Below are 20,358 nucleotides of genomic sequence, written 5' to 3'. Positions count from 1 at the left end.
CCACTTGTTAGAAATTATTTTATTATCTCCAGTGGGTGATTACCCACATCAACGAATAATCACAACCCTTTCCAGGGTGAAACCTTACTAAAGACACTAAATTAACCTGAGCTCAGCCCCTTGGTAGCTATGGCACAGAGCATACAGGCTTAATACAGCGCAATTTGTAAAGTACTTATGCAGTAACAAAACAATAATAAAGTCAAAATGCAAAACAATAGAAATCCAAGCCGAATTAGAGAAATAGAGTAAAATGTAATAAACCAAATGACACCAAAAATGCAATTAGGGGAGCCATGCAAAACAATAGAAATCCAAGCCGAATTAGAGAAATAGAGTAAAATGTAATAAACCAAATGACACCAAAAATGCAATTAGGGGAGCCGTACTTACGAATATCTAAAGTTTTAAGTACAAATAGTGCCAAAAAAGCACAAAGTGCCAATGATAGTCAATGGTCGAGGTGAGGCAGGACCTAGGTGCAATTTGATGCTGATGCGGGTTGGATACACCAGTTTTGTATCTTCTGATTTAGTCCTGGAAGTCCCAATCTAACATAGGAGTACACTTCTAAAGCTCCCCAGGACAAGCTCCTCCTGCACCTCAAAGGAGGCATTTAAAAAAAGGGTACAGTCCAGGTCCAGTTCCTGCTGGTCAGCGGCGCACTTACATGAAAATGCTGTTTGTAGCTTATTGTATTCATGTAGCTTGATAAAGTCAACCTTATGACCCTCGGACTTTACTTTTTTGTCCTGGGTGCAAGAGGGAGTAGGTCCAGTCTTTCAGGGCTCCTCGCAGGTCACACACAGCAAGTCCATTCCTCTTCTGATTTTCCACAGGTCCAGAAAGTGTTCTCAAGTGGGTACCTGGAGGTGCCACATTTATGCCTGCCATAAGCTTGTAGTGGGAATGACTCTTGGGTAAGTTCAAACCGAGGTAAAAGTTTCCGAGGCTAACATTACCCACTTTGGGCATTCAAGAAATGGTGAAATTCTTCAGCTGCACTAAACTTTGGTTCTGAGTGCATGGGATATGTGTGGTGGGTGTATCCTCCCACATCTAACACTAAAATCCAGTCTGAAGCAGCCGATGTACCCACAACAAACCAAGAATCCAGTAATTCAAATGCAGAGTCCTTCAGAAACCACAGCTGATCTGCAAGAATCAGTGTGGCATCCTGTACTCTACCCTTTCAAGTGCACCCCAAGTGTTACATGTCAATCCAGCAGACCGGTCAAGCAGGATTTAACACTCAACCAGAATGTAGAATTGTAGTGGCAAAAAGGATGCCCACAGCCCCCACCCTGAAATTCCATTTGGTTTAGAGATGTCTTCTCTGTCCTTTCAGGTCTGCCTATTTTTTGCCACTGGGAGGCATTTCACACCAATTCACAACTATTCAAGACTAATTACTGGCTGGGAGAAGCTGGAGGCAAATACAAATTAGTCCCCAGGCATGTCATCCAGGGAAAAGGTAACTTTTTAAAAGTTACTTTCACTTAATATTTATAAAGAAAATCTGACTTCACCATTGAATTGCATTTTTAATAGCTATTAAAAATAGTTGTTTAATTATTTTGCTAGCTGGTCTCATTCCCGAGACACAGCATTACTATTTTAATCTGTACTCTTTTTTCATAGGATTGCTAGGCCTGCCACAGTGAAAATAACGTTTAGGTGCTAGTCACTAATGGCATTTATCTTCCATGCCCAGGGTACACTTTGTAACATATACTAGGCACCTATAGGCAAGTTAAATATGCAAGCTAAGAATATGCAAATTCAACCATGTTTAAAGGGGGAGCACAGGCACTTTAATACTGGTTAGCAGGGATAAAGTACCGTAGATGAAAAGATATGTGCCTAGGAGGTCCCTACGTTCTGCCATAGCAAATCTCATTGAGTTAAACAGGTTCCGAAAGGTCCAACAAGGTGGGCAAGCCTTTTCAATAAAAGCTGCTCAGTTGTGGAACAAGCTTCCGCCCAATCTAAGCACAGATGGACCTGTTGAGATTCAGGAAAGCCTCGAAGACTTGATTAGTCATAAGGCAAGAATTGCCTGCAGCAGTATGATAGTCTCTGTTCCCCCTCTAAACAACTCTACGCCTCAGCACCACAATACCAGTGTGGTCACAGTGCACTTTACAGATGCTGTAAGTAAATAAAGTGCACAAAATTGTGCAGCCAGCAAATATATTGGGTCCAGCAAAAGATGAGAAATCCGATGTGGAAACTCAGATAAGCTAGAATTCTTACACGTCTGCTCTAGTTTTATTCAGCTGGTAAGGCTGTAACAGGGCTCGTTCATCAGATGTTGATACTTTGTTGCAGCATTTCTTTGGAAGTAGCCTGTGTATGAAGGAGACCACTTTCTAGTGAGCCGCTTTGTAGCAGTAGCAAAGTGCCTTAAATATGATATGTCTCTCTCACAACAGGCAATGACGTCATCTTCATGCTTTGGCAATGGAGTCATACTTAATGTAAATTAAAGATTATCCCAACCGCTGAGTTTTAGACAAGCTGGAAATTTTGAAAAACTTTAGCAAAAAGTCCCAGATACCACACATTTGCGTAATTTAGGCGGGAGTTGATAGATGCATTTGCCACCACTGCTCTTAGATTACTTGGAAGAAAACTGTAGGACCCTACTTTATAAATCTCAGATCTATATCCAGAGTAAAACTCAGGCTTTTAATCTCTGCTGCTTTAGGCTTGATCCTAGGGTCGACGCCCGGAGGGATAATGACCAAAAGTTGCCCTTTTTCCGAAGACACTCACTTCTGTTTTAGATACATTGAGGCTTAACAGATTGCAGTAATCCGATTGTTTTACTGCCACTAAACCATTGATAAGCCAGCTCTTTAACTCACCCAGAGGGTTAGCAGAACTTAAAATGATCTGGGGATCATCTGCATATGAGATAATGCCTAATCCTTATCCTTTAACTCAGTGAGTCAAGAGTAACGTACATATTAAATAACATTGGTGACAACGTCAAACCCAGTGGCACATCATAGCCTACCGAAAATATGTTAGAGCTATGTGATGGCAGCTTCACCATGAACTGTCTTCCAACAAAGATTTAAAGCAATTAATTTCAGGGCCCTTGAGGCGCAAGCTCTCAATCCGCCCAATCAAAAAAGCATGGTCCACCATATCAAAGGAGACAGAGATGTCAAGCATTATGAGGTTTTCCTGGTTTACTTTATACCGCAGAGGTCTTTTAAAGTTCAAGAATGAAGCCAAGGCCAGCTCTGGTCCACGTCCTGGTCTGATATTCATTTGGGTCTCATCTAGTAGTTGGTGGTCTTCCAAACAATTGGAGAGCCAATGTGCTACAAACTTCTCTCGTTATTGCCAGTGCAGGCAAGAGGGAGTTAGGTATATAGTTACTTTAGTTACCGTGTATATTAGACATTGAACAGGGTTCGATACAACACATGAGAAACATTAGTACACTCTGCATTAGAAAGCAAAGTTACTTACGATATGCAATAATAAATAATGTACGGCAAGGTCTTTGCTAGGACCGTTTTCTGCAGTGCGCGGAGCAGGGAAATAGTTTTTGTACACTGCTGGGTGGGTTTCCTCAAGCTGAGTCAGTGCACTACCTGGTGATGGCCTCCCATATCGCCAGGTATATTCCTCTGGCTCTCTTGTGACTTAGGCCCCCCATATAGCTTGGGATTCATTGGGAGCGCTCTATCATGCAGTATACACCTCTTCCTACATAAAATTGGAGTACCTCAGTACTCTTCTTGGCCGTATTACATGCTATGAACTAAAAATGGGGATGGAGGTAGGTGGTTTTCGGGTGGCATAGATTGCTCTAGATTGGCTGATTTTGCACTTCCGCTTAGCTCCAGTTTGGGTACACCCAGTCATTCTATGCTTTACACTTCTATGCTGTGGAGGTACTGAAAAAGTAAAAACAAGTGATAGGAAGGAAGGGAATTTTACAGGTCACTATTGGTAAAGTAACCAATTTCAAACCCTCACATTCTTTCACATCCGCGTAGAAAAAACTACTTTGAATTAGATGTACATGCACATGCAGTAGTGCCAATGGTGCGCACAGTAAAAGAAATAGATGGGGGCATATCGCTCACTTTTCTCACTGGTTACAAACAGTGCATGGTTCATCATTACAATCATGTATGTGATTATCTTTTCAATGACGAGGAAGTTGCATCAGGGTGAGGCTGAATAGGGTGTTTGTGGATGGTATACATGGGTGGTTATATGATGCATGTTTAAACACTGATACAACACTGTCCTTCCACTATGAAACAATGAGACGTGTCAGATGAAGTGTGATGGCATAAGCTAGTTGCAAACATACAGACTGTGGTCCAGCCCGGGGTTCCAGATTGGGTTCAGGACTGGGCGTTGAGCCATGTTCATGCCCAATTGCATAGTGATAAAGTGCAACAGGCAAGGATGATTTGGAACACTAATTAAGGAAAGTATAGTGGCACCTCCTAGTCTGAACTAGACATCTAATTCATGACTGATGCCTCAGATCAGTGGCTTACATACCCTCTTGAGCCATAGTGGATGGACATCTGAAGTGGGAGAGGAGAGGGGGTTAGAGACCATATGCATCATCATCTGCAGAAACATTATGAATGAACAAATGGATTAACAGAAATCTTTATTCACATTTCTTCACTGATGTAGTAGGGGATAGAATGCCAGTCACCACGATTCATGTTTCTAGTGTACATCTGTATCCTGTGTGTGTGTTTTCTGTTCTCAACAGGCAGTCTTATTTGTCTGTGATCCCTGGCGTTCAATAAACTGCATTCATGGATAGCCCCAGATAGGTGGCATACACATGTGAAGGGGCCCTTGTCATTGAAAACAGATTGCATATTGAAGAAGTACTAATGATGTCAATTGCCATAATAATGTGCACTCTGCCAGGGTGGCGAAGGTGCACTTAGTATACAATAAACGGCTTTGAGCACCTAGTGGAAGTGGGTACTGGTATAGAACTACCAGGCTGCCTGCTGTCTTTCAATGAGTGTGGTATTGTCATTTACTGCTGCACTTGAATGGTGAGGCATCGCAGCACCTCATGCAAGTGCCAGGATTAGATGCCAGGCGTGTCCTGAAGGTGCTGTGGAATTATCCGTATTTTCATAAGTGGAGTACAACCAGTACCTTTAAATGCGCAGGGGTGATATGGGAGTTGGAGGCAGGTAAAGTTAGCCTCTCTTCGGGGGGCGGAGCGTCTCTCAGAGACGCGAAGATAGTGTGTGTAGTCTACATGATATGTGCTTTCTTTGTGCTGTACAATAATATCAAGTTACCACAATGAAGGAGGCCCATGGGACAGGTTGGGATATGTATTATCTATAGAACTGGATGTGTGCGGAGCTCTCCTACGGAAATATGTGGCCAGATGGTGTTGTGCTCTCTGTTTACTTTCTTGATGTCTTCGCCTCTTGATTTACTCATGCTGTGTCGTGGAATGGCTGTAATGTGCTAAAACGTTAAATAAAGTTAAAAAAAAAAATTAAAAAAAGTTAGCCTCTCTTCTCATTCGGCGGTGATGTCCTGGATCAACTCTTGAGGGGAGGGATATCTCTCTTATACAGTGATCCCCATCTTTTACTGCTTCCACCTTTTATAAGATTGCAGAACCATAATCGGCGTGACTGCTTGTAGTGGGGATTACTTGGCTCGTAAAAGCTTGTAAGCAGTGACCCAGTGATCTTTCTGTCAATGCTCTAATGAACTAATTAAGAGGGTCGATGTGCAAGATTGGAACTGTCTGACTCTTTGTAAGACTTAATGAATCTTCGTAAGGCTTAGTCCAAGGATAATAAAGAAACCTGTGCGAGACAAGATTCCAGTTTAAAACCTCATGGGTTTATTCAAAAATATGACCATTACAGAAAGGAAAAAAAAAGTGATTAATTATTCAATCAAGAATCGGCATTAACAAAATAATCAAAGTATAATTTTACAAGAGTAGTAGTAAATGGTCTGCCTTTGAGGAAAAGACTAAATACACATCTTAAACAGACTGACATAGAGTCTGCTCCAAAAGAAGGCCCAGCACGAACACTGGTGCTTTTACAAAATAAAGCAGCTTTTATAATGTTTCTGGGTACAGAAGCCGTACGAATTTCATGGAATGGTAAGACATAACAGCTTTTGCTAGCAGTGTTGTAACCACATAAACCAATCAATATTCTGGTAAGCAAGATATTTCCAGGGACACCTAATTCATTTCATTGGTTAGGGTACGCATAACTAATTAAGGAAACAATTTATGTCTTTCACTTTACATTTTTTGTAACACAGCATTAAAGTGGTTTGTTCAGTTAGGGAATGGCTTTCTCGGGACATCAGCAGCAAAAATAAAAGATCATCCTCAGGGTACACAAATATTTCTTTTTATGCTTGTGCGTACGCCACTGTTAAGCGAGAGAAAGGCTTGCTCACATATAATAAACGTGCACTATTATTCCGCAGCAATTATGAATAGCTGTCCAATCAAGCTGACTGCACCATGGTCATGCAAAATGATGCATGTTTAATTTAAGCATTATTTCTAATTAGTAAAAACTCCCCAACATTTTTATTACAAATTTTAATATACAGCACTGATGTTCATATCCTTGGTACAAAATTGGTTTTGTGTTGCTCATGAAGAATAATTTTGGGGAAATATCTCTACTTAGAATGAAGAAGACTCGACGTCAAATGAAGCGAGTGAGCAGGAGGACGATGAACGCGGGAGCATTAGTAGTTTTATAGTAGAAGATGAAGAGGAAGAAGATAGTGACGATGCGGATGAAACCCAATCACAAGCTTGTCAGTCTCTGTTATTACAACATAACATTCCATTAGGTAAGTTTTCAATCTCTTTCTGTAAACAATTAAAGGATTTATGTTTTGTACAGGAATAATCCCCTGTCCTGCTGTAAACGTGCAAATATCTTTTATGTCAAACCTATTTCCCACTCCAGCTGTGCCTTCACTCTACATGTCTTAGTCATAAATATCTACCTCGCCACAGCTTTCATTGAGTCTCATTCTGTGGGAGACATTAGTTAAATGACAATTAGTTTGGAAATATAGGGGCACTTGCTACTTCAAATACGTGCAGAATTCTACTTCCTGTAGCATTTTGGCTCTGAGTCTCCGTGTCGGTATATAGAGCCTATTCCTTGACTTCATGGTCGTGAGAGAATGGTTGGACAAAGTCCCCCTTAGATACGTAACATCCAGACATGTGCCGCAAATGTCTTGGTTAATAAAAATAATTCAGTCGACTGTATGAACCATATGGTCTTAAATCAAAAGAATACAGTATTTCTTCACTAACTTTTATTCATTCATTCATTTGTTTCTTCACTATGGTGCTCTATCACCAAAACTCTTTCATATTCAGCTTATTCAGTGATGAAAAAAGGCTGACGAAACTCCATTTTGGGGAAACATCATAATGAGGAAATACAATTTTCACGAATGTCTAAAGGTTTTTGTGGAAAAAGTATATTGGAAATGGGTTGGATACCCAGATTTGAATCCAAGGTTAGATATTAAAAAAGATCCTTCTCACAGTTCCTAAAATATTAGTAATTGTAAGAAGAAATATATAAAAAATAGAGAAACAATAAATAAATAGAAATCGTTGCTGTGGTCTGTTTTATGTCCTCTATAACCTGCTACTGACGGAGAAGAGGACGATGAACCAAGGAATCAAGAACAAGAGATCGAGGCTAAAGTAAAAAGTGGAAAGGAGGTGGAATTGAGGTTGGTTGGAGTGGTTTCGATGGGGCAGGTGCTGCAAAGAGGGTTATTGAATAAAGGCACCAGGGGAGGTGTTCCAGATGGTGAAAGCAGGGGGAAGAGTGAAAGAAAAGTTTAATAAGAGTAAAACATTGAAAAGGTGAGATTGGGGATGGGTCTAGAGGGTTAAATGGAGTAACAACCCTTAAAAAACAGAATAGGAAATACCACCGCAACATACACTTTTTTCACCATGAAGAGCATTTACCGGGTTGGTATTGCCAGCCTGATGAAAGACATTCTGGGAGGAGACATTTGTCAAAAAAGATTTATCAGAACCGTTTCTCTTCAGGCTGTATTTTCGTGGAATGCCATACCCTGCCATCTAAAACACCATAGACCATAATGGGCCTTACATCATAGACTCGGACCATCTTTAATGCTCAAAATGCTCTACCGCTATTAATCCAGACAGCTACGACCCTATCAAAGAAGGAAAAAAAGGAGTATATATAGTTTGCCCCTCCATTTCTTTGTGAAACAGGCATGTTTTATTGGATTTAAATGTGTTTCCGTAGAAATGCTATTTCAGCTCATTGTCTCATAGCTTTATGTCACTAAACATAATTATTTATGCTTGGTACATTCCAGGCAATTAACGTGCGTGGTCAGTCAGTAATAACCCCACGATAACCTATATGTTCGAACAGCGAAGCACTTTTGTGATTTAATTTCCCCTTATCTTTCTCATGTTTAAAACTTACACACATCTATCTCAACACAAATTCCATCATCTCAACTCTAATATAAACTGAAACATCCCATACCTCCCAGATACAGGCCAGATACATGCGCCAAACAGGCCAGTCAAGACCAAAAGAAGCATGTTAGAGATGTGAAATATGACCAACACAAACCAAACCACATGATACATAGAACTGTAGCAAAAAGCAGCACCCGCAGGCCTGTAGGAGCTCACCCAGATCAAGAGGAATCCCAAAAGCAAAACTGCTGAATCAGTGTACCATCTTCAGACACCACTCTGGCTCCTCTTTCTGGCATTCACTATCTTCTATTAGGACAGCCAATTACCTCAACTCCAATAACTTTATCTTCCAGGAGTTTGTTGTTCTCGACATTTTTCGGGGTTTCTACCAATCTTCCAGCCAGATCACCACCATCTCCTGATGCAAGAAAAAATGTGAATTTCCATTTTGATCACCCTGATTTTGGCTGATAATAGCACCATGTACTGCAGTCCAATCAGTGCTTCATGGCTTGAAAAGACGTATGTTGCCATTGTGCCTATCAGCAAGATAAAGTGTGCCATATCCTATTGACCCCCATGACTTGTCTTTTGAAACAGCAGACATCTCCATCCCTAAGTTAGTAACCTATTGAACAATTTTCTTACACTTCAAAAAAAGGTATCTTTCCCTTAGACTATGCCAACATGAGTATTCTATTATCTTGCCAGATTTCTTTGTGTTAATCAACTGATCAGTGTAGTTTAAATGCTAAACTCTCATCTGCCGGTAATTATCAATTCCCTGTGTCTAATAACCACAGCCCCTTGCAACTGGGGCACCGTCAGTTGGTTCCAGTGCATGTATTACGTTTGCTTGTAGCAAATGCTTTCAAATTATTATCAGTGCACAGTCCAAGTTAAATCGCTAAGCTACACCATGGATGAGGCCGTGGTGCCCAATCCCTATAAATTTGATGTGGCACGCCTGTGCTAACAGATGTTGACATTGCACTCTGGTCTCTTCTTTCCTTGGATCTGCAGCTCTCCCCACTGGCCCCCTCACAAGATGTGGTACCCAGACAGGCACACATACAGCATTTTGCTATCCTCTCCTCCCAGAGTCTCCAGCTTGGATAAATGTGCTGCTATCCCTCTCCAGCGCCTGGGAGCCCATGATCTCGAGGACTCTGTCCCTTAAGTCACCCTGGCCTATCTAGGTCTCATTGGGCCCTGGTCCTACGCCAGGCCGTAGCCCTGTCCCCTACTCCCTGTGCAAAGCGCACTTTCCAAGACAGTGGCCAACATCCTGACCTCTTTTACGTTTCCAGCAGGGACGGAGGCCCATTCTCTCCTCACCATGCATTAGCCATGTCACGCTCTACGAATGCCCAGGCCTAGCGTTGTTCTCCTTTGTACCTTCTCTTTCCACAGCAACCGTGGGGGCCACTGCAAGTCACAACAGCCAAACATAAGACTTCAGTATCGCAACCAGCTGTCATAGGTAAGGGAGCCAAACACAAGCTTCACTTTACTCACCAAAGCCGCACACGCTATTATCATTTTTCCCCCAGCTGTGTGCTAGATATCAGGAGCAACGGGTCGTGGGGGGGCGGGTGAGGTTCTTCTTCTCAGACCAATTCGTCACTGCTGCCATTTAATGTAGGAGCACAGCCACGTGTTGAAAGATTGGTAAATGCTACCCCAATCCATTGGGGTAATCATGGTTACTTCACGTGATGTAATGATAGGATATTATGAGGATATTGAAGGGGTTTACACAGAGCTCTGGGTTTACACAGCCTGGCAGTCATCTTGCCAGGCTAGTAGTCAACCGAGCTTTTGCCTCATTATTGCACATGTGGACAAATCAGTGTTTTACTTCTTTTGCATATATAAACCCTGACTCCTATTGTATGTAGAAGATACAGGAGTTTGTCCAAGGGGGTCATTTCAATGTAATTGACTTGACCCTCAGTGGAGATTCGAAGGTGATGATTAATAGCTAATTGTTGCTTAACTTCCTGCCAGGTATGCTAAAGGCTTATATCCAATGCGGCCTCAATATTCACGACGACCTGGTTCCCCAAATATTTTACCACTGTGCATAATGATAGTGCCATTAAATTGTGTCTTAAGTTGGTTTCCAAGCAGATTTGAGGTCTTGAGAAGGCATCAAGAATCCTCAGAATTCCAGGCTTCCCGCTTAAGTTGAATTATCTCTTCTCCATTGGATTACTCCATAGAGTTGGGCAACCTCAGTAGCAACTAAAGCTTCTTGAGAGTGTGCACTTTTTGTCTGAAGTGCTGGCTCTTGTTTCGTAGGCCATGAGTATCAGCTAGAGATATACGCGGTTCCCACCTTATTTTTTGCCCTCCATCTGCATGAGTTCTGGTGTGGCACTAAACTGCAGTTCACCTACATGGGCTGTCTCTCCACTTCTGAAATGAAATGAAATGAAGAAAACATTTTTATAGTGCATGGCTACCCGGGGGCATCCCAGCGCTGTGCGAGACTAACGACAGGTAGCAGAATACTAGGGAAACAGTAGTGTCTTCAGCTGCTTTCAGAAGGCAAGATAGCTAGATTCCCTGCAAAGATACCGTGGCAGTGTGTTCCAGAGTTTGGCCACATTTTATGAAAAAAGTCGGCCACCACTTCTGGCCTTCTTGATTCTTGGGACTTCAACCAGGTGAAGCTCATCCGAGCGCAGTTTCCTGTTAGCCTTGTAGGGGCGGATCATGGTCGAGTTTTATCGGTGGCCCATTCCCTTGCAGGGACTTATGGACAACACATAGAGCCTTAAAGCTAATTCTTTCATTCACCGGACGCCAATGAAGGGAGTGAAGTGCAGGTTTTGCTGATAGGTGATTAGACACTCCCAACAGCAGTCTGGCTGCGCAGTTTTGAACCGTTTGAAGTTTCGTTATTACTGCGATTTTGACCCCCACGTATGATGCGTTTCCATAGTCTAGAGAGTATCAGTGATTGGACTAATATTTTTTTGGCCTGGGAAGGGAGAAGAGGAAGCACTCTGCGGGCCATTCTAAGCAGGCCGCAACAAGTGGCCGCCGTCCTACTTGCTTGCACCCTGAATGTCAGGTTCTGGTCTAACCAGATGCCCAAACTCTTTGTCTGGGTCTTAGGGACCGGAGTTGGGCCCATACGTGCAGGCCACATAGTGCTTGATGAGAAACGGCTGAATTGTTTACCGTCTCACTAAGTCGTTTAAGCTTGGTGAAGGTGTTTAGCATCCGTTCCTTCTCCTCTTCTGTCTTTCTTCTGCCTAGAATCAGAGGGGAGAGAGCCATGTATTTCTCCTTCCTTTATACATTAATAGAAACACTTTCTCTGAATTTGAGTGATTTTGTTGTAATTGTTTACACTCTGCAGCCCGCCTTTGTAGTGGGAGAGCGGAGAAGCTTCCTTCTGTACATGGTCCGGAGGTTCGACGTCTTCTGCACACAGAGCTGCTGATATCAACTTTTTATCAGCCGCAAAGCCATGGAGACCCAGCATCCTTCATATCCAGAGGTACGCAATTCAGGAGTGACTCCAGACCGGAGTGATGGAGCACGGCGCAATTGATAAAGCAATGGAGGTGTGTAAAGTGATGTTTTCATTGCTCTACCTTTCTGTTGCTTAATTCCACCAATTTCCTTTCTGTATTCGCGTCTCACGTGGGAGATGCTGTTTCTTGTGCACCATCATTCAAAGTCTGCTCTGAAATGATCCCACCACCGTTCATGTATTCCTGCCATGTATACTGATTTAGCCCACTGTTTTTCAGTAACAGCACCGCCTTCAGATCTACCTGGGTCATCTTGATGATATTTGAATGCTGCAGATCTACCTGATAAGAGGTGAAAGCAGGAAAAGAATTGCCAAGACCCAACAGAAAGCTGCGTAGTTCAAATGCATACCTTTCAGCAGTTCATGAGTTTAGTGGCTGACAACACTGCTTGTCCTATTTGTGAATGAAGCCAAGTCTGGTTACTGTGCTCAAACGTCACTCCTATAAGTTATATTCCATGTTGTCATCTGGGTTTAAAGCCACGCTGTGCTTTCCTTTGATCTCGGTTTAGTGTCATGTGATGTGATTTCCAGAATCGTCTTCTCCGCTGTATGGCTGCATGATGTCATTGGTGGTATTTAAATCTAACTGATGCCACATCATTTGGTCTCAGAATATTGACAAGCATGTCCTCCTGGCCCGCCCCGCAAGCGGCCTGCAAGCTCTTTTAGATGGGTTTTATAGTTGTATAGCTCTATGCAGGGGTTAAACCTTAAGCTAAACAAAGATAAATCCTACATTTTAACATGTGGGCCAAAGATCACCCGCGCAAAGATGGTTTTTAGTGGCTATACACCAATAAAGAAAACAACAGATTTTAGCTGTTTGGTCATTCTGTTTAGTGCCAATTTGAAGTGGGACCATCTGATTCCTCAAAAATCACAGTCATTGGAGTCAGTCTGCGAATCCTTGTTTAGATTTGCAAAACATTTAGGACACAATTCCCCAAAAGTACTGATAATGCTATACAGAAGCAAATACTTGTCGGTTGGTACCTACGGTGTGGCAGTCTGGGGACATACACCTGCAAAGACCCTTCTGGTAGCAAACAACAAGTTTTTAGCATTTAGGAATTTCCAGATCCACAACAAGTTTTATTATTCACAAAGAAATGGGCCTTGATTTTATAGAAGATAAGGTATGCCTGGCACCTATTTTGCTGTGGGTTAAAAATCTGCTCTACTATCTCTATCCGAGCTAAGCTTCACTCAGGGAATATTGGAGGATTGTCTGAAACAGACTAACTTGTTAGATAGTACTTGGATCAAGTATATAAACAACACACTTTAAAAAAGATTTATTTTTTATTTTTATTGGCACTGTACATAGGTCCAGAGTCAACATAACAGTGTAGTATTTGTTAACATATACATGATATGGCAAGACATTATACATTAGCTGTGTACATTTTACATTGAACTGTGAGTATCATCTCTCATGTATTGATCAACTGTCCATCGTAAGTCCTATTACACATCACAGTACTTCCTGGTAAAATATTTAGTCACTTTCATCAGACAGTGATTCGTCTTGTGGGGGTTAGCAGATGTTGCCCCTAAATGTAGTCCAGCTTCCCCACACCGAGTCCATTTTTTGGGGCATCTCCTTTGGAGATAGACTGACTTTTCTGTTATCATTATACCGTCCATATCACAACACCATCTTTGATGGGTAGGGGCCAATGTTGCGCTGTATTCCTCTTTGCCAGTGCCAGGCACAGGGCAATCCAGTCTTGAGCCGCGTGGTTGAAATCTGTAGGTTCCCAAATGTTGAGCAGACATCTTTTCGGTTCTAGTTGAACTGTGACCCCAGTAACCTGAGAGATCGTGTGCATAATCGCCTCCCAGTAGTGTGTGATTGCAGGGCATTGCCATATTGTATGCCAAAAAGTGCCCGTTGCGCCACATTGTCGCAGACAAAGTGGAGTGTCTGTCCTATCTAGTCTATGCAGAAGTGTTCATGTGTAGTAAGTGCGATGTAGAATTTTCAGTTGCACTAGTTTTAGTATAGAGGGTATCGCTACCTCTCATGGGGACGCAAGTGCATCCTGCCAGTCAGTTTCGTCCAATTCTCCCACATCCGCCTCCCATCGGTCCTTAAGGGCTATTATGGGGTCCGGGTGATTATTTATTATTTCCCAGTACGTTTGGGAGATGGCCTTCTTACCCAAGTGCTCCGTCGGAAGTCTGTCTTTCCAGCGGCGAAGCTTCCGACAGTGTGTTGGAATTACTGCCGTGAGCGTGTGCCTAATCTGCATGTACCTGAATGTTTCCGTCTGTGCCAGTCCGTAGGTGACCTGCAACTGGGGCGAACAGGACCACCTCGCCCTTTTTTTCCATAGAACTCCCACCTTCGAGATACCTATCAAGTCCCACTGTCTGAAGCCCTTGGTTTTCTATAGTTTACCTAATTTCCTGGTGTCCCATAATGGTGTAGCCCAAATTCCGCTGCGCCGCGTGCCAGACACGAATTGTGTGTGCCGTTGGGCCCGTGAGAGCCGTCTTCCCGGATCGATTGTATAATGCTCCCATAATTCCCTCCGGTTCTAGGAGATGCCTATCCATGCGGAACGCCAGGTCCTCCTGCGGTGCATGAAGCCTGGCGTTTATCATTTTGAAATACGCAGGGAAAACTGGGAACGGGGTGTTTTGTAAGACATATAGGAATCTAGGAAGTGCCATCATCTTAAAGAGGGCTGCTCTCCCTAGTAGCGTGAGTGACAGTGATCGCCAATGTTTGACATCCCGGCAAAACCGCGCAAGGGGCTGCATAAGGTTTTCTTCAATGAAGTGTAAGTCCAGATGTGTTATATAGATGCCGAGATATTTAAATCCCGCATCAGAGATCTGGATTTTGCAGCTGCGCGATAGTCTCGGTGGGGGGCCGTGAAGTACATAAAGAAGCGATTTCGCCCAGTTGATAATATAGCCCGAAACCCTTCCATATGCGGCGCATATGTCGAGTAGGCAGTTAATAGAACGCGAGGTGGATGCCAGATATAGTAACACATAGTCCGCATATAGCGAAATCCGATCCTCCCATCCCATAGCCCATTTTAAATTGCGGATAACCGGGTCCTGCCGTATCCATGCCGCCAATGGCTCCAACACTATAGCGAATAGGAGCGGTGACAGGGGGCAGCCCTGTCTCGTTCCCTTTCCCAGAGGGAAGTCTGCCGAGATCCGGCCATTGACCACAACTTGTGCCAGGGGTTTTCTATACAGCAGTTGCACCCATTCACAGAATTTGGGGCAGAAACCCATGTGTCGGAGGACCGCAAAGAGAAAGGGCCATTCGACCATATCGAACGCCATACGCGCATCAAGGGACAGAATTACCGCGTCTTCTTCGATAGTAGGCCTACGTGCCATTACACTATGAAGTCTTCTAAAATTTAGTGCTGTATTTCGGTTTGGCATAAATCCGGACTGGTCCGGATGGATCACTGTAGTAAGATATGGCTGCAGTCTCATGGCCAGTGTTTTGACCTGTATTTTAGCTTCTACGTTTATCAAAGATATCGGCCTGTAGGACATACATTCCTGCGGCGGCTTGCCCGGTTTATGAATAGCAGCTATCGTCGTTAGGCGCTGATCTCTAGGCAGCTCCCCCATGGTCAAACTTTCCTTGTACATGTTAAGTAGGTGTGGTGTGAGCTGAGCTGTTGCCTTATTTGTAAAACACTACCGGAATACCGTTTGGTCCTAGGGCTTTTCCCGTATGTAATGCACCTATTGCTAATATGAGCTCATCCGGAGTCAAATCTGCTTCCAGTGCTTGTGTTGCGTCACTGGACAGTGTGAGCATATGGATGTCTTTGAGAAAGGCTAGATTGTCTTCTATTGTGTTCGTGGCTGTGTGTGTGTATATATTTTCTCGTAGTGGGTCGCTAACGTGTCAACTATTTGCTGAGGGTCTGAGGTCACTGTCCCGTCCTCTAAGCTGAGTTTGGCTATCCATTGGTTAGCTCTTTCCTTTCTATCCAGCCAAGCTAGAAGCTTGCCTGCCTTTTCACCTAGTTCGTAAACTGTATGCTGCGTGGCAGTGAGTCTGGACGCCGCTTCTTCCCATGCAAAGGCCCTGTATTCCTGTTGTGCTAGGTTTAACCTTTGTGTCTTATCGTCACTGGTGTCCATGGTATGTTTCGCCTCTGCCGGGCCATCCCCTGTTCTAGAGTCTCAATTTTTTATGCCTTGCAACCAGCGAGATTGCCTGGCCCCGTAATACGGTTTTATATGCCTCCCACAATGTCGTTGGAGAGGAACCCGAATATTCATTGTCGGCAAAGTACTACTCCGTAGATTTGAGCAGACCCTTCTTAATCTTTCGATTTTTAAGATAACCAGGGTAGAGTGTAAACAGCCAGCGTCGTACTGGGATGTGAGACGTGTATGTAATGTGCACAGACGAGAGGTCCGAGATTCCCCTGGGTAAGTGTATGATCTCTGTCACCCTTTCGTGCCCTTCTGCCAATATGAATATGTAGTCTAGTCATGAAAGACTATTGTGTACTCCCGAACGGAAGGTGTATTGTCAGTCCTGTGGGTGTCTAACTCTCCAGATATCAATGAGACCGATTGCATCGACAAAGTCGACTAATTTGAGGTTGGCGCTGCTGGGGTCTCTAGGAGGTTTTCTATCCATCGTTGCATCAATCGTGGCATTAAAGTCGCCCCGCACAATGAGTACACCCTGCGGGAGAGACAGTAAGAACTTTCCCAGGGCCGGCAAGGTTGCTTGATGCAGCGTTGGAGAGATATAGACTGATACCAATATATAGAACTGCCCCTCCCATTGACACGATACCGCTGCGAAGCGCCCCTGATCATCTGTCCAGGACCCAGTTAATATCAGTGGGAAGTGTTTGTTTACTAGGACCCCCACCCCTCGAGAACCAGAGGTGAACTCAGAGTGTGTTACCATTTTGTAGCCCCATCGATCCAGGGCCATGCAGGCCGAGCCCATCAGATGTGTTTCTTGTAGCAGTGCTACTGCCGGACCCTTACGTTTGATGTATTGGAGGACCAGTCCCCTCTTTATCTTGTCACCTAGTCCGTTTACATTCCAGGATAACACAGTGAGAGGAGGCGGTGTCCCCCTAAGATGTGCGGATTGGTTGTGTGAGATTTCTGGGGGTATATCCATTCGTGTCATATGCGACATCAGCCATGTAAGAATGTAAAGCGCCCTTCCTTCTCCACGTCAAGTTGCCATCATATATGCCATCATTTGCATCTCTATGTACCTGTAACAAACCAAACAATAACGAGCCTAACTGACCCTCGCCCCCCTCCGACCTCCCTGCATGGCGGACTTTGAACTACCAGCCACCCCAACTTAGCAGAGTGCTTAATTCCCAGAACTTTGTACTTGCGTGAGGGGGAAGAGCCGCGTCACGATCTCCTTAGGTCCCTCCCTTAATTTGGTAAATCATACCAGCCATACATCCACAGTACAATAGCACAGCTGTAATTATGAGTGTCTTCAGCGACTACTAGTCAAGTGTTCGTCAAATCTTGGTCAGTAGATCACTCAAAGCCGAAAACAGCGTCATCAGATCGATGCGCCCACGTCATCAGGCGTTTCCACCACTCAGTATCAAGGTCCGAGGAGCACTATATCAGTCTAAGTTCTCATCGGCGTCTTGTTGCACCTCACCGGAGACCTCTGATTCCCTCGCTCCCGATGGCGCTGATGCCTTGGTTGGGGACCTCAGTTTCAGTCCCTGTCTGCTAGGCCCCGGGCCGGGCGCCATCCCTCCAGCCACTCCCGGGCTTCTTCAGGCATGGTGAAGAATCAGGTTTTCCCTTGCGGCCTCCACCCTCAGTTTTGCAGGAAACAGCATAGCCTACTTCAGTTCCCGCCTATGCAGTTCTTTCTTAACTTCCAAGAAGGTACGCCATTTCGTGGTCACCGCTGCCGTTTAGTTTGGATAAAGGGTCACCGTGCAGTTCTCAACTTGTATTAGGGGAGCGATACGCGCCGCCTGTAGGATTGCGTCCTGGTCTCGGAAATTGAATATGCGTGCCAGTATGGGCCTGGTGGGGCCCCCGGCCGGGGTCTTCCTCCTGGTACTCGGTGGGCCCTTTCCACCGAGAAGAAGTTGGACAGCCCATATGGCTGCAGTTGTCTTGATGAGGTCTTCTACGAAGAGGTCCAGAGTGGGCCCCCTCACTTTGTCCGGTACACCGACCAGGCGCACATTATTACGCCTTGAGCGGCCCTCCTGATCGTCAAGCTTGTGTGCCATTTGTTTATGTGCTAGTTCCAATTTTCGGACCTGACATTGCAAAGTCGCTGTGTCTGTGGAGAAAGCCGTTGTAGTAGTTTCGACTTCCACTATTCTTGTGCTTATCTTTGAGACATCGGCACGGAGTAGGGTAATGTCCGTGGAGATAGTGCCAATAGATGTTAGTACCTGGTTGAGGGCGGCCATGACGTCCCACAGTGTGCCCTCCTTGGGTTTCGTGGTCTGAGAGCTGTCTCCGTGTTCAACAGTCATTTACTGTGTGACTGGGTGATCTTTCTGATAAGTATATTTATCCAGCTTATTGGTTTGCACTGTGCTTTGTCCTCGTCCACCCATCGCGTCTAGTACTTCTGAAGGAGCAGTCGGGTATCTGGGGGGAGTGGGGAACAGTAGTCGCCGCTGCCTGCCTGTGGGAACAGTGTCCACGCGCGGCCTTTCGGTTTTCTTGTCTCCACCTGTGCGTCCCCAGGAATAGGCTGCACTACTGGTAAGTCTGTTCAATCCTGCTTGGTCACCAGTACCACCTCGTCGTCTCCTCCCGGAGTCTCCTATTTGTTGTAGCACTCCATGCAGGGTTAATGGAGTCCTCCGGTTTATTCTTAGCTTAGTGACCTGTCCAAGGTCCTCGCTGTAGTGGTGCGTCTCTCTTAGGTACAGCGCTTATTAGAATTTTGTGGTCAAGGCATTCAGGGGAGATGCTGGACAATACACTTCTAGTGTCTAATGTGGTTCCTGTAACCTAGGGCCGGGCCTCCGGGTGATAGTATGCGGGTGCCAGCGAGTTCTTCCGGGAAAAATGCAGATTCCCTTGGCCGTTATTCCACCTACCGCCATAGGCGCCTTGTGTGTTCAGCGCGAGTGGGCCACGTTGTATCCTCGCGTGTCAGCTAGCGCTCAGAGTGCCCCTCCGCTATGTGTTATGGGTCATCCTGGGTAATGGAGCACCAGCTCGCACAGTTCATCGCCTTTACCTTGATTGGGCGCTCGGCCGTAGTTGCCGTGTATGCCTCCTTCCTGGCCTTAATAGCGTTTCCAGGTTATTTTCTGCAGCCTCTGGGTTTACCGATAGGAGCGGCGCCCGGGAGCCTTCTCCGATCTGGGCCGCTGCGGCTGTGTGGTAGACGTCGCGTCGTACGGCATGATTTGCAGCCATCGCTGGGACCTACTATGCTGTCTCGGGCCCTCTCACGCGGTTCCTGGCCAGCGCTGCCTCATCTGAGATCACGCTCGATCTGCACGAGGTTCCGGTATTTCTTTGGTGCCCAGGCCGCAGCGGTCCCTCCACGATCTGGGTCCTTGCCGGTTGCGTCTGCAAAGCTCAAATTGGCAGCCGCTGTGTAGCAGATGTGCCGGTGCCGTTCCCAGCACTCTGATCGCAAAAGCTGGCAGATCAATGACAGGATTAGCCGGGAGAGCCTTTGTCGGTCGCGGAGCTCTCCTAGGCTGTGACCATCTTTGTTGGCTACTAGCCACGCCCCCCCAAAAACACACTTTTTTTAGAGTACTAGCGAGATGGCTCGCATACTATGGCTTCACTAAAGGACACATACCATGCCCATAGAGATAAGATGAGACTTGAGAAAGCTCTGGACATGGTAACTGTCCACGCGTAAATCCCTTTATCAACTTATGAAGGAATGGAGCCGTACCTATTGTGGATAAAGGCGCCAGAACACAGATTTTATATAACCCACCTTCGATTAAATATGATTCACTTCCTGGTGGCTTTCCCCGTTACTGGGACATGGTTTGCCTCATTACCCCACTGCTCATGTGATTCAGTGTCCATACAGTCCACCAAGTACTTTGTTATTCTGCACTTTATATACAGCTTTTACAACCCGGTTTTTACACCCAGTTTTAGTAGGGAAATGTTTTAAAACCTATAAAGAAGGTTTATTGTTTTTACAACGCTGTGAGTCTCCAAAAATCTGTTTCACAGTATTGAATGTTGTTACCCAGGCAAGGGGTTTAAGGAAAAAATCCGCAGTGCGACTCAGTCACGACACGACGGAAAGACAATCGATGATGTGTAACTG

General features: G+C 44.8%; 1 protein-coding gene across 2 annotated transcripts in view; it reads left to right on the top strand.

Moving 5' to 3' along the window:
* CCDC82 (coiled-coil domain containing 82) overlaps positions 1 to 20,358 on the top strand; it is a 149,598-nt gene that overhangs the window by 41,338 nt on the left and 87,902 nt on the right. For both annotated transcript variants that reach the window (XM_085621427.1, XM_085621428.1), the window contains exon 3: positions 6,696 to 6,864. In XM_085621427.1, coding sequence (XP_085477553.1) covers positions 6,696 to 6,864 — 169 coding nt within the window. The remainder of the gene's footprint in view (positions 1 to 6,695; positions 6,865 to 20,358) is intronic.

This window comes from Triturus cristatus, chromosome 8 (assembly GCF_964204655.1).
Source record: "Triturus cristatus chromosome 8, aTriCri1.1, whole genome shotgun sequence".
In the NCBI taxonomy this organism is placed as follows: Eukaryota; Metazoa; Chordata; class Amphibia; order Caudata; family Salamandridae; genus Triturus; species Triturus cristatus.
The sequence above is the reverse complement of the archived record's forward strand: the minus strand, read 5'-3'. Positions and strand labels throughout refer to the sequence as shown.